Below are 13,072 nucleotides of genomic sequence, written 5' to 3' on the forward strand. Positions count from 1 at the left end.
TATGATAGGGTACCAAGGGAGGTCTTATGGAAGGTTTTAGAAAAGAGGAGAGCAAGGATCGCATATATTCGGGCAATTAAAGACATGTATGATGGGGCCACAACTAGTGTGAAGACTCAAGGTGGTGTGACAGAGGAATTCCCTATTGGTATAGGATTACACCAGGGATCATCCTTAAGTCCATACCTTTTCACATTAGTCTTGGAAGTACTCACAGAGCACATCCAAGAGCCTGTGCCATGGTGCATGCTTTTTGCCGATGATATCGTCCTTATGGGAGAGTCAAGGGAAGACCTAAATAAGAAGTTGGAGTTATGGAGAGAAGCTCTAGAAGTGTATGGTTTGCGCATAAGCCGTAGCAAGACGGAATATATGGAATGTAAGTTCAGTCTGAGAAAGGAAAACTCCAATATAGAGGTGAAGATTGGAGAAAACATCCTACGAAAAGTTAAAAGTTTTAAGTATCTTGGGTGCATCATACAGGATAATGGAGAGATTGAACAGGATGTAAATCATAGGATCCAAGCAGGTTGGTCAAAATGGCGGAGTGCATCTGGTTTTATATGCGACAAAAAAGTGCCTTTAAAACTTAAAGGTAAATTCTATCGCACCGCTATAAGACCGGCTATGCTGTATGGTACGGAGTGTTGGGCGGCTAAAGGGGAGCACGAACATAAGCTGAGTGTGGCAGAGATGAAGATATTGAGATGGATGAGTGGTCATACGCGATTGGATAAAATAAGGAATGAGGATATAAGGGAGAGAGTTGGAGTAGCACCCATTGTGGAAAAGATGGTTGAATCGCGTCTCAGGTGGTTTGGACATGTGGGAAGAAGACCGATAGAACATCCAGTCAGGAGGGTGGATGAGATGGAAGATGGACAAAGGGCGAAAGGCAGAGGAAGACCTAAGAAGACCATCCATGAGGTGGTCAAACGAGATCTACATGTAAACGGTCTCTCTGTAGACATAATATATGACAGAGCACAATGGCGTCGTTTGATTCATGTAGCCGACCCCACTTAGTGGGACAAGGCTTTGTTGTTGTTTGATGATTGTAAATTCTAATATGTATCCATAAAAGCGTAAACAGTTAAACCCTTAATTTTCTTAACAAATATCCTTTGGTATTTTTTACTTAACTTTTTCTTTAATTATGATAAAAAAGCTATAGGAGTACTTAAATTATCTAATGATTTTTATTAACAAAATAATCTAATGATATATAGATTGAATTTGGAAAATAATTTTATTATGAACTTTTTTCTGCTACTGTATCTTGCACTAGATTTTTTTTTGGGTAGGATAGATTGAACAATTTCAATTTTAAATATTACATCATAGTCCAAATACAATACATTAAGACTTAAGAGATAATATATTTAACCGTTCAATAAAAGCCTGAATCATTATTATGCACTAAATTTAAACTATTGTTATTAAAATCGGACTGAATTAGCCGATTTGTACCTGAAATGAACAACTTAAGGAGAAAAATAGTACTCACAACCACCAGGTTGTTAAGCTTGTTATTAACATATATGCAAATATATATATATAAATATCTTTCAGTAAATAATTTACTTCTATTTAATTTATTTTAATTTTAGTTATAAACTCATTCATTCTTAAATTAATTATATTTTTATTTAATAATAATTATAAACTCACTTATTTTTTATAATTATATAATATCTATTAATATTATTTTTCAATAAATACTTGTAGTATATAATAGTATAATAGATATAAACTAATTAATAAATTATTAAAATTCGAAAATAATAGTTATTTTAATATAAAAACAAAATAAAAATATTTATGATAGAGTAAAATTAACAAAATACTTATTGTTCCTGTTTCATAGTATTTTAGAATAGCTAAATTTTTTTAAAATGTTAGTGAAAATATGTATTTTAAATTTTAATTTTAAATTTTTAACTATATTTTGTTTTTTATTTACATAGAACCGGATCAATCAGTTTAACCAATAATCTATCGGTTAAATTAATAATCTAATAACCTAATAATTTAACTGGTTCGATTACCGGTTCGATTATGAGAACTATGATTTAAACCATTTAATTACGCTAGTACATGATAAAAGAAAGTAATATCGGAAACTGGGCCGAATGGTGTATTGGGTTTCAACTTCCAAATATTGAAGGGCGATAGAGCCCAGCGAGTTAGTTGTTTCTAGATGCCTAGATGGATTAGCCAAAGCGAAGGAAAGGGGAAAGACGAAGTTGAAAAACAGAAAGAAAAAGGTTGGTTTTGGTGATCGAACTGGAAGATGAAGGTCCGTTCGGAAAGGGAAAAGACGAAAGTGGTGATTAGGCATTTGCCTCCGTCTCTGACTCAATCTGATCTCCTCCATCACATCGATAATCACTTCGCTTCTCGCTACAATTGGTTTTCTTTCCGCCCCGGCAACACCAGGTACTGCCCCTTCCTTCTAAGTTCTAATTCTCCCCTTTTTTCCTTCAAAGAAATAATTCATTCATAGAATAAAATGGAATTTATAGGATATCATTTATTGATTGTTATTATGCTCTTTCTTTTTCTTTTCTTTTTTTTTTAAAGTCGTTTGTTTTGTCACCTCATGTGTTCCATGGAGGGAGGGTTCCATCCGTAATTATTATTATTATTATTGTTATTATTATTATAGAGATATATAGTTAGACACCGTCTAGCCTCTAGAATCTAGCTGAGCTGAGCTTACTCGAGCAGCGATGCCAAAGAGAAATGAACCAACATGCTATTGCTATACTGACCCAGCCTTGTTTTGTTGGCTTGGCTGCATCTGCACCATTTTTTTTCATTGAATATACTTTAATAAATCCTAGGGATTTAGATCAAGTTGTAGTTGTTGGCTCTCGGACACTTTTAATCTTGCTGGTCAAATTATAGTTCCATCTTCCTCTTTTTACGTTGGATTGAAACAAAGCAGCTACATAACATTGAAATTGCAATTTCTGCATGTTATAATAATATTTGCAGCCACAAGAACCAGAGGAATTCTCGAGCTTATATAGACTTCAAGAGTCCTGACGATGTTTTTGAGTTTGCTGAGTTCTTTGATGGACATGTTTTTGTCAACGAGAGAGGTAATTCACGAGGCATATTTTGTCCGTAACTGTTTTGATGTCAATCATTTTTGTGAACACTTAGAAGAGTTTGTTTGCTCTTTGTGGTGGATAATTTTTTTTTCCTTGAAACATGAGTGATGTTTTCTGTACTATTTTTTAGCTTTCTAAAAGGCCTATGCTTGTTGCAACTTTAATTGATTGTTTCCATGACAGAATTCATTTAGTGGACTTAAAATTCTACCTCGTCTACAGATCAATCAACATTTTTCACAAATTTTATGAACAGAGGCCCGTATTTTCATATTTATCATTTCCTTCAATTTTGAACTTCTATTCTAATCATACCCCTCAAAACCAATAATATTGAAGTTAAAAAAAAGTCTAAATAAAGAATTTATATAAAACTTTATGTGCTGTTTGTAAGTTTGTTTTAATCTTCTGTATTTAATGTTGAATGTTTTAATGGTATTCAAAATCTTAATGTCTAGTATTCAATCAGGTGCGCAGCATAAAGCAATAGTAGAGTATGCACCTTCTCAGCGTGTTCCAAGACCAACTACGAAAAAGGATGGTCGTGAAGGGACTATATATAAAGGTATTAATGTGATTTAATTTTTTGTGGTCTAATTGTTTAAATGTTCTAATGCTAGGTAGTTAGGGGTTTACAACATGTGCACTTTTCATTTAATCCCCTTGTCTTTTTGCCCCTGATGACAAGGACAGATCCAGACTACCTTGAGTTCTTCAAATTCATTGCAAAGCCTCCTGAACATCTTCCCAGTGCAGAAATACAATTGGAAAGAAAAGAAGCTGAGCAAGCTGGTTAGTTATAGCTTCACCAAATTTATTTGATTAAAAGTCAGTAGGCAATAAGTCATAAGATTGAGGTTAAACAAGTCCATGAAGATTTATCTGAAGACATATTTCAAAATTACCATGCCTAATGGTCTCCTTCATTCTAGGGGCCAACAAGGAAGGACCTATTGTCACACCCTTGATGGAATATGTTCGTCAGAAACGTTCTGTTGACATTGGTGCACAGGTAATGATTCCATTTCTACTTTTATGTCATTAGTTAGACTCTCAATGTTGCATTTAATTTGCAGCTGATTGATTTATTGATAAGGTGTTTTATTCATCTTGTTGTTTAACCTGATTCAGACAACTGTTAGAAGTTTAGTGAATTAATTATTATATTGTATCTTTGCGCCTGTGCTTTTACAAGGCTTCTGCTGGCTACGTTGAGAATTGATTAGAATTATGATGATTTTACAAACTAAGGGTCTGTTTGGTTTGTGTTTTATTTTTGTTTTGAGGGTTTTATGAAGGAAAAAGTACAAACAGAAAATGGACTAGTTTTTATTGTTTTCACTTTTTTTTCTTCATAAAATTGTTAAAACAGAAAACCTTGGAAATGAAAACAGAAAACATTTTCTGAAACCAAATAGGGCCCAGAGATTTGAACAATTATATTTCAAATGTTTAAGATATGCTCGTGCTCGCACTTAATATGCTTTAACATTTCAAAGACAGGAATGCGTGATAATGGCTGCAAGTGGGATTGACACTTGCTGATATCAAGATTTAATGTTTGCTTAAAAAGAGTGACATTTTGTATAAATTTAATTAATAATAGTATGTAAAAATGTTAACCATTTCAATTTATTAAGTTTAGACAGAGATGGACACCCACTTTGCGTCAATGTTATTTGAAAGCATTTTTGTGCCTTTTTAATTAAGCCATTAATTGCATTCTTACTTGATGCAAAGCTTCCAAATATGGGGAAGGTTTACACTTGTATTTATCATGATGAATGGATCTTCTTGTATTTTGTAATCTTGAGAGAGCATTGAATGTTATGGGTTTTGATGATCTATTACTGATTGGTTGGTGAACATATGATTAAGTTATGATTGGTGAGTTGGGTCTTATAAATCGACAACAGTTGAGCTGGAATGGGCTTGTCTTCCTCACCTGCTGAGTAAAATTATTCTAGTCCCATATCAATTTAATTTGTTACATTGCAGATAACATATGTTTGGATGGTTTATCATGGTTGTTATTTAATAATACTCCATATGTTATGGTTTATTAATCAATGATAGGCTTTCCCAGTCACCACAAAAGGTAGCAGAAGTGCTAGAGCTGCTATGCGAGGCAAGCATGGCTCAGGCAATACCAAACGAGGCTTGGAAAAGAAAAAAGTAAGTGCTAGTAATTAAAAAGAATGCATTTACTATGAATTGGCTTATTTTGAATGCCTTGACATTTTCATAGAAGAATTAATTTTTCTATCAATACTATAAATACAAGATGAACGTGCTGTTAATGGTTCACTTCATTCTGAGGATACATTTTAGGGGGTCTTGAGCTTTAGAATGACTCTGAGCCTTCTTCTATAAAAACAGAAAGAAATAAAGGATTGAGGCTTCAAGAAAGCAGTCACTGCTAAATGTGTTTGTACGCCAGTGGCATTACATGACTAAGTTTGAATCAGCTTCGTTTTTTTCTTTTCTCTTTAATAATTGATTGTTTCTAATCAATGTTTCCTTCATTCTTCCAAAAAATAGCAGATGCTGTGACTTGTTGAAATTGTTTCTGATTTTCAGTATGTTCAAAAGGACAATGCAAAGGATGCCACTCGAAAAGAGTCCAAAGACAAGTCAGCCTTCACTGTGGTCCCCCGGCGAGAGGATCAATCAGCTACTTCGAATATAAAAGGAATATCTGAACTTGAAACTTGTAATTTGACTTTTCTTCCTTTCTATTTTGTTTGATTAGCTTTTTCCTGTGAATGCGTTTGGTTCATATGTGCTTAAGTAGAGGAGTAGAAGATGAATCTTTAATTCATACGTGGTTATATACACACACGTGCACACACACACACATACACTCAAATATATATACTCATTCATCTCAGCTAATATTACTTTTTTTCCTACCATGAATGAAGTACACGGCATTGAAGGTCCAATTTCTGGAATCCCGGTGACTTCTGACTCGGGAAAGAAAAAGATCCTTCTTCTGAAAGGAAAACAACGGGAAATTCCTATTGTAGGTTTTCTTTTACCCATAAAGGGTCCCTTCCTTTTCTACAGTATTAATACGATGCTGATCTCCATTTTTCATGCATTTTACTTGACTTCAGTACCCCCCCCCCCCTCCCCCCCAAAACCCCCTTTTTTTCCCTTACGAGAAGTGATTTCAGATGTCCTAAGTCACCCGTATGTACTTTTAGACCCTTACTCAAACATGGGGTGAGCTGATTGCTGTGAATTTGTTATTAAGAAATTTTTATGGCACTTTCAGACCACTGAGGGTGTGATAAAGCAGCAAAGTATACAATCTGGAAATTCAGCTGGTTCAACTACTGCAAAACAGAACCAGAGGCGTGAAGCAAGTGGAAGGTTGATTAGGAGCATACTTCTAAATAGTGAGGCTCGTCAAAGTCAACCTTCAACTGCGACCCAACATAAGATTCAAATCTTAAGTTCAGATAATGGTAAGCGACCTGCTCGTTCTTTGGAAAGCAGCAAACTTAATGCTGAAGGGGATTCCAAAAGATCTTTGGATGAAAGACATGGTTTGGGTAGTGTTGGTGAGAAAATAGAAAAACGTACAAGAAACAAGGATAGACCTGACCGCGGTGTTTGGACACCTCTTCGTCGTTCTGATGTTTCACATGCTGATAATGAGCAGTCACCATCCTCATTGATACAGCCTACTCTTCCTGAATCAGGTGAAGGTTTGACCTTTTGACTGCGCATTGAGTTTACCAACAAAATAGACAATATATCTTATCTAATATTTGTTTTGAAATTAATACCCTACTTGAAATTTGGCATAACAAAATTTGTTTATCCTCTGGTTTTGGCAGAGGTAAAAGAAAATGTTACTGCTGCAAACAGGAATGGGGAATCTTTAGCTTCCTTAGTTGGACGTAGCAGTACCTCTGTTGAGAATGGTTGGTGCTCTTTACTGATTATGGCTAATTATGGAAGAATCATAATATACACCGTAGTTTCTTTCTTGCCTTATGATAATGGATTACAGATACGTCCCTCAACTGATCGTTTGAGTTGTCTAGGTCCTCAAAGGAATTTTACTCGCCGAGGAGTTTCCCATATAGGGAAGGATGATGTTGCTGTCAGTTTAGGTGATGGGAAGGCATCCAAAAAAGGTGGTGGTGGGCATGGTGCTCACGAGGTATACATTTCAACTGCTAATGTACTTTCTCATGCCTCTTCCTTGATTAACCGATTAAAGTGCTTATTGTGTCTGCAGAAACAAGTGTGGGTTCAGAAATCATCTTCAGGGTCTTAAAAGTCCAGATCTGGTAAGTCATTACTCATTTCCCACCGATGTTTATCATCTGATATCTCAGTTTATGAAGAAGTTCACTATCTTTTGTTTGTCAAATCATTGTATTGGTTTAAATCAGTGTGTTGAATGCAACGTCAATGTTGCACATATCCCACTGCTCATAAGTAATGACTTTCATGCGAGTTTTTGCAATTTGCGATACCAATGTTGCTTCAAATTTGTGTTGGACACACTTAAAATTTTACTACCCGAAGTGGGATGACCATGACATTTTTCTTATCCGGGTATATCTGGTTGTGCTTTATTCATTGTGGATGTGATTTTTTATTTTCTAAAGTGTACAAAATCACCCCCCCCCCCCCCCCCCTCTCCTTTCCCTTCTTCCCCCCTTCTTTCTCCTTTTTTGACAGTCTTAAAGTACGCAAATTTGATATAGTGGTTTAACAGTTTACAATATCAGGGTAATAATTCCTAGAAGTTTTGAGGGGATCATTCCTGCTATGTTGGGCTGTGACCGTCATTTGGTATATCATCCACAACTAATTGAGGTCAACCAAAGGCTTAGCGACTTGTAAGGTTCGTTAAAAGGACTACTTAAATTTTATTTATGGAACTACTTGAATGTTCTTTATGGAACTTCTTTGTATTGAGATAAATTTAATCATTAAATTTAACAGAAAGATCCAGTTTTTGCCCAAGGGAGCGTGCGCAATGAAGGAAAAACAATACATTACAGACCTCGGTGACATGGTTATTTACTGAAACAGAGTGGCATGGTTAAGCATGTTCGTGGGCTTGACCTTACACTGTTCGTGTCTCCTTATATTGTTGAGTATTTGAAAGTCGGGAAATGTCTCTGTTTGGGATGTATGCTTACCACGAGTCTGACAGTGTATGCTTGGAAGTAAAATATGCAGCGTTGTCTCGTTCAGTTCCCATTTAGTTAAATACCATTTTGTGTTAATATTATTATAGCAGTGGGGATATATTCAAAATTAGGCCTGCAATGGTAAGTGCCGTGAGTTGCTCAAAATGCCAAACGCCGATACCTATTTAGTATTTACTCCTATTTTAATTTCCCTGTCAAAGATCAAACATTAACCTATTTAATGCTAAAATTATTTTGTTACCTGAAATTAAGTACATTCTGGCAGGTGACCTACATTTTTTGGTTAATTGAATTTCTGTTTAACTATTATTGTTGTTCTTACATGATATAATAGGATTATTTGCCATGTTTCTTACCTATGAAGTACGCACATTGAGTCATTGACATAGATAAAGGATATCATACAGAACATGTGGACATACCAATTTTAAATTTTTTTTTTATAAGATATAAAGTTACAATATATATATAAAATATAAAATATTTTTAAAAATATTCAATAATTTTATAATATTTTCATATTAAAATACAAATTAATGTTATTAATTTTTTTAATATTTTTAATTGTATAAAGTATTTAAAATAATGTTATGTTTTAATAAATAATATATTAATTTTGAAATTTATTTTAAGAATATAAGTTAAGAATAAGATTTAATATGCTCACATGTGATGATATTTAGGTGTGTCTAAGCGTATTTGGAGAAGTATTTATTTTTTGTTAAAATACAATTGAAGATAGAAGACATGCATATTGGACGAGAATCGAATGAGCATGTGTCCAAAATGTGTTCGACACACGCAAATACGATAAGTCGGTGAAGTGTTTGTGTTTCATAGTTTCATACCTGTATTGAAATCAAATTTTTTACCATGGTTGGTTCAACGTGAGATATTGTATACTTTCAATCATAAATACTAAACTTTAAATCATAAATCTTAAATTTTAAACCCTAACTCTTAAATAGTAAAACATAAATCTTAGGGTTTAGGGTTCAGAAGTTTGGGTGTAAGCTGTAAAGTTCAGTATTTAGAATTCAGAGTTTAAGGTTTAGAGTTTAGGATACGAGGATTCGAGGCTCAAGTCTCAAGGCCCAAGACCGAGAGTCCAGGGTTTTAGTTTTTGGGTTTCGAAATTTGGGTCTAGGGTGTGGTTTAGAGTTTAGGGTTTCAATTTTATTGAAGAATCATATTTCGATTAAACGAGACGTCTATAAAATGTACAGATTAAATCATTAAATACGTAATGTATAAATGACTAAATGATCAGTTAATAAATTATAAAATCCCGTAGATATCTAGTAAATGACCTAAAAGTCATTGAAAAAGGTGCAAATATATAAACATAAGCTAGATACAACAAAGGAGGTACACTGTTTTTTAATACACTTAGTTTACTATAAAATGTTATTTTATTTATTTAGGCATGGAAAAGTCAATCTAAATACTAACCAGGAATCAATCCTCTCATTTTTTTAATGTATCAATTGAGAAGGTAAAGTATAATTTCTAATATATATTTTTTAAAAATTTAACTATCAGATATATATTTGATACAAATAAAAAATTTTTGAGATAAAATTAAAACAAAAAAAATAAAAAATATTGTTAAAACTTTCAACAAATTTCAAATAAAAAAAATGTTTCACTCTTCTTTAATTGACGTTGTAATATAATTTTTTACTATTCAATATTTATTATCATCTAAACATCATATTTTATAATATCAATTGATGAGAATTGAAAAAATTCATTTTTTTTATGCATATATAAGTGAATATTAAACAATAACTATTGGTAGAGTCTAAGGTTTTTTAAGATGTAATTTAATCATATGAGATTGTAAAACACACACATAACATAATTTTATGTTAGAGTAGATTATCAAAATACTCCTGCAAAATTATTTGTACTAAGATTATAACAAGAAGCGCAGTTACTTAATTTGATTTTAAATTAATAGTTAAAAATTATTAAATAATTTAATATATTTAATTAAATTATTATTTAATAATTTTAAATATAAACTTCATATAAAAACAATTACAAATAATAAAATTTTGTCTAAAAATAATTAATTCATAAAAAATGAGGTAAAATATTACAAGTGAATTTCATTATTCTCCATTATTTATGCTAAAATATTTAGGTAACAAAGTCCTTAATTAAGTTGATTATTTGAGTTAAATGCAATCTCAAAAAAAAAAAAAAATCGAATAAAATGAAAATTCAGAAATTAGACACAAAAAAGACAACAATAATACTACAATAGTAAATAATAATACATCATAATTAATTAATTGTATAATATAAATAATTAAATATTTTTTATTTTATATTAAGTGTTTCTGATGTACATAAATATCAAGATAATTATTAAATTTTATTACAAATATAAATAATAAAAAAGTCCTTAATATTTTCTCTTTCTCTCTCTTAACCTTTAAGTGTTGTAACTTTTTCTGTCTATTTAGTAATAGATAATATAAAAATTAATCAATAACTTGTTAAATTAAAAAATCAAATTTAATTTATAACAAAAATAAAAAATAAAAACTTGAAAAGAGACGGTGAGTGAACGTCTAAAATTAGGGGCACAAATTTGATACGCAGGACACATTTGTGCATCAAAATACTAAAAAGTTATTTGGCTCACTGGTCAGTTAAGTAGGGTAAAATAAAAATATTAATTTTTATAGGGATCTTTTTCACAATCGCATATAAAATAGAGGGGTTATTTTTTAATTTTTTAAATAAATATATTTAGCTTAGTTGTTAAAATTAGTTGGACCCTCAGTATTTAGTTAACTATTACTGTCGCTTTCCTCCTCCTCCTGGTTCTCTTCCTCCCTTTCTTCTGTCGTCGCAAGCGCACCGCCCCTTCCATTATCTCCACTGCCGACAACAACTGAAACCTCCCTACCGCCTCTCCTACTCACTCCTTCGTCGCGCTACCAACTCCTTCTCCTCCCCACTCAGGCATGGTGGTTTCGACATCGTCTTCTCTGGCATGTCCGAAGTCTACTGCCCACACTCCACCAAAAATTGCAGTGACTCATTAGACGAGATTCGACGTTTTTAAACCATAAAATGCTCGGTTTTTTGGGATTGAGAAAGTGTTCAGTGTGAACCTTTCTTGAAAGGCGGATCCAAGCACACCAACATCTTCATATATGACCACAACGGTACTGACCTTCATTGACGGTTGTCTTCATTAGTTGATGGCGTCGTCGTCTCGATCAATGGAAGGAAGGTACCGATTGTATTATTACTCTGCACTTGATTTTTAAATATCCCCTTTTGTTTCCCCAAATTTCGTCAGCTTTGTTCAAGGATACCCCTGTGTGCGTGTGTTTCGTTGAATTACCGTATTGTTGTTATTTAGCAAAGGGTGGCCAAGGATGAAGATATCCCTGCAAGCGTGCGTCGTGCCGACGAAGAAGAACTGTACGACAGAGCAGATCATGGAGTTGGATCGGTTGAGGGCGAACGCTTTGCAGGGATGGAGTTGGACGAGTATGAGTTACACGAAGATGAAATAGAATATGACCATGTTGGAGAGGCCGATGGCGACAATGGGGATGGGGTTGAATCGGAAGATAATTTGGACGGTGTCGGAGGAACGTATGACAATTTTGCAGATGATGACTTATACGCTGTTGATTCTGGCGAATCGATAGGTTCGACTGATTTTGCGAACTTGAGAAGGGAGGAAGTTTGCCGCTTTAATTTCACAGATGTTGACATTGAGTTTGAGTTCTACCAGAAATATGCAAAGCACCATGGTTTTAGCGGGAGATGATCCAGGAGCGAAAAATGTGGCGAAGTAAAGATACGGCAGGAATTCATGTACCACCGAAAACGGTTCAGATCGGTGAAGTTCTACTCAATTCCTAACCGGCAAAAGAGGCCAAGGGCTGAGACACGGTGTGGATGCCCTGCAAGGATGCAGGTTCGCATGGACGATGAATTAGGACGTCGGTACGTTGCGTACTTTTCAGACGAGCATAATCACTCCGTTCTTGAATTGCGATTTTCTTCCATGCTCCCAAGCCATCGGAGGATGAGCGAAGTGGACATTGAGCAGATGAATGACATACGCAAAGGGGGCATTCCCGTATCACGAATTCACGGTTTTATGGCAAGCCTAGCCAACGGGTATTATAATGTCCCTTACACAACAAGGGATATGCACAATGTAAATGCAAAGCAACAAAGGGAGGGTGGCCTAGATGCGGAATCATGTTTAAGGTATCTCCGAGAGTTCAAGGCAAATGATCCAGCACTGTACTACAAAGAAGTTGTTGACGGGGAGGGCATGTTACAACATTTGTTTTGGTGTGATGGCACCAACAAAATTGATTACCAGGTATTTGGAGATGTCGTTGCATTTGATGCAACGTACAAGAAAAACATTTATCTTTCACTTTTGGTAGTCTTCTCTGGTGTAAATCACCACAATGAAATGGTTATCTTTGCCGCTGCACTCGTGGCCAATGAGAAAGAAGAGACCTATGCCTGACTGCTTCAACAATTGCAAACTGCAATGAAAGGGAAAGCTCCCGTGTCCATAATAACTGACAATGACAGGAAAATGAAGTCTGTGATCAAGCAACTTTTTTGAGAGGCGGATCCTCAACTATGTGCTTGGCACCTCCTCCGAAACACTACGAGCAACACCGGAAAGCCTAACTTCACCAGGATGTTTAAGGATTGCATTCTTGGCGACTATGAGGTCGGAACATTCCAGAGAAAGTGATTTGAGATGGT

General features: G+C 34.3%; 2 protein-coding genes across 3 annotated transcripts; both read left to right on the top strand.

The window, feature by feature from the left end:
- Nucleotides 1–2,182: 2,182 nt before the first annotated feature.
- Nucleotides 2,183–8,586, top strand: LOC130981979 (regulator of nonsense transcripts UPF3). Of its 2 annotated transcripts, none has more exons than XM_057905763.1 (14): nucleotides 2,183–2,439; nucleotides 3,001–3,107; nucleotides 3,589–3,684; nucleotides 3,813–3,911; nucleotides 4,052–4,131; nucleotides 5,196–5,294; nucleotides 5,700–5,832; nucleotides 6,044–6,144; nucleotides 6,400–6,829; nucleotides 6,968–7,054; nucleotides 7,178–7,296; nucleotides 7,375–7,426; nucleotides 7,874–7,989; nucleotides 8,091–8,584. In XM_057905763.1, the coding sequence occupies exons 1-12, from the start codon at nucleotides 2,294–2,296 to the stop codon at nucleotides 7,411–7,413; spliced, it is 1,536 nt and encodes a 511-aa protein (XP_057761746.1). In that variant the 5' UTR covers nucleotides 2,183–2,293; the 3' UTR covers nucleotides 7,414–7,426; nucleotides 7,874–7,989; nucleotides 8,091–8,584. The 2 variants fall into 2 exon arrangements, with proteins under 2 accessions (XP_057761746.1, XP_057761747.1); XM_057905764.1 differs by having other exon boundaries at nucleotides 2,188–2,439; nucleotides 3,597–3,684; nucleotides 8,091–8,586.
- Nucleotides 8,587–12,149: 3,563 nt separating this feature from the next.
- LOC130981607 (protein FAR1-RELATED SEQUENCE 5-like) lies at nucleotides 12,150–12,824 on the top strand. The gene has a single exon (XM_057905183.1). The coding sequence runs from the start codon at nucleotides 12,150–12,152 to the stop codon at nucleotides 12,822–12,824; it is 675 nt and encodes a 224-aa protein (XP_057761166.1).
- The last annotated feature ends 248 nt before the right edge of the window (nucleotides 12,825–13,072 follow it).

This window comes from Arachis stenosperma, chromosome 5, assembly GCF_014773155.1.
Source record: "Arachis stenosperma cultivar V10309 chromosome 5, arast.V10309.gnm1.PFL2, whole genome shotgun sequence".
Classification (NCBI taxonomy): domain Eukaryota; kingdom Viridiplantae; phylum Streptophyta; class Magnoliopsida; order Fabales; family Fabaceae; genus Arachis; species Arachis stenosperma.

Excerpts from the sequence above, each read along its gene's own strand:
- LOC130981979 (XM_057905763.1), top strand. The coding sequence starts at position 2,294 with ATGAAGGTCCGTTCGGAAAGGGAAAAGACGAAAGTGGTGATTAGGCAT. Across the intron at positions 6,145-6,399 it reads AACAACGGGAAATTCCTATT|ACCACTGAGGGTGTGATAAA; the intron begins GTAGGTTTTCTT and ends TGGCACTTTCAG. Across the intron at positions 6,830-6,967 it reads GCCTACTCTTCCTGAATCAG|AGGTAAAAGAAAATGTTACT; the intron begins GTGAAGGTTTGA and ends TGGTTTTGGCAG.
- LOC130981607 (XM_057905183.1), top strand. The coding sequence starts at position 12,150 with ATGTACCACCGAAAACGGTTCAGATCGGTGAAGTTCTACTCAATTCCT.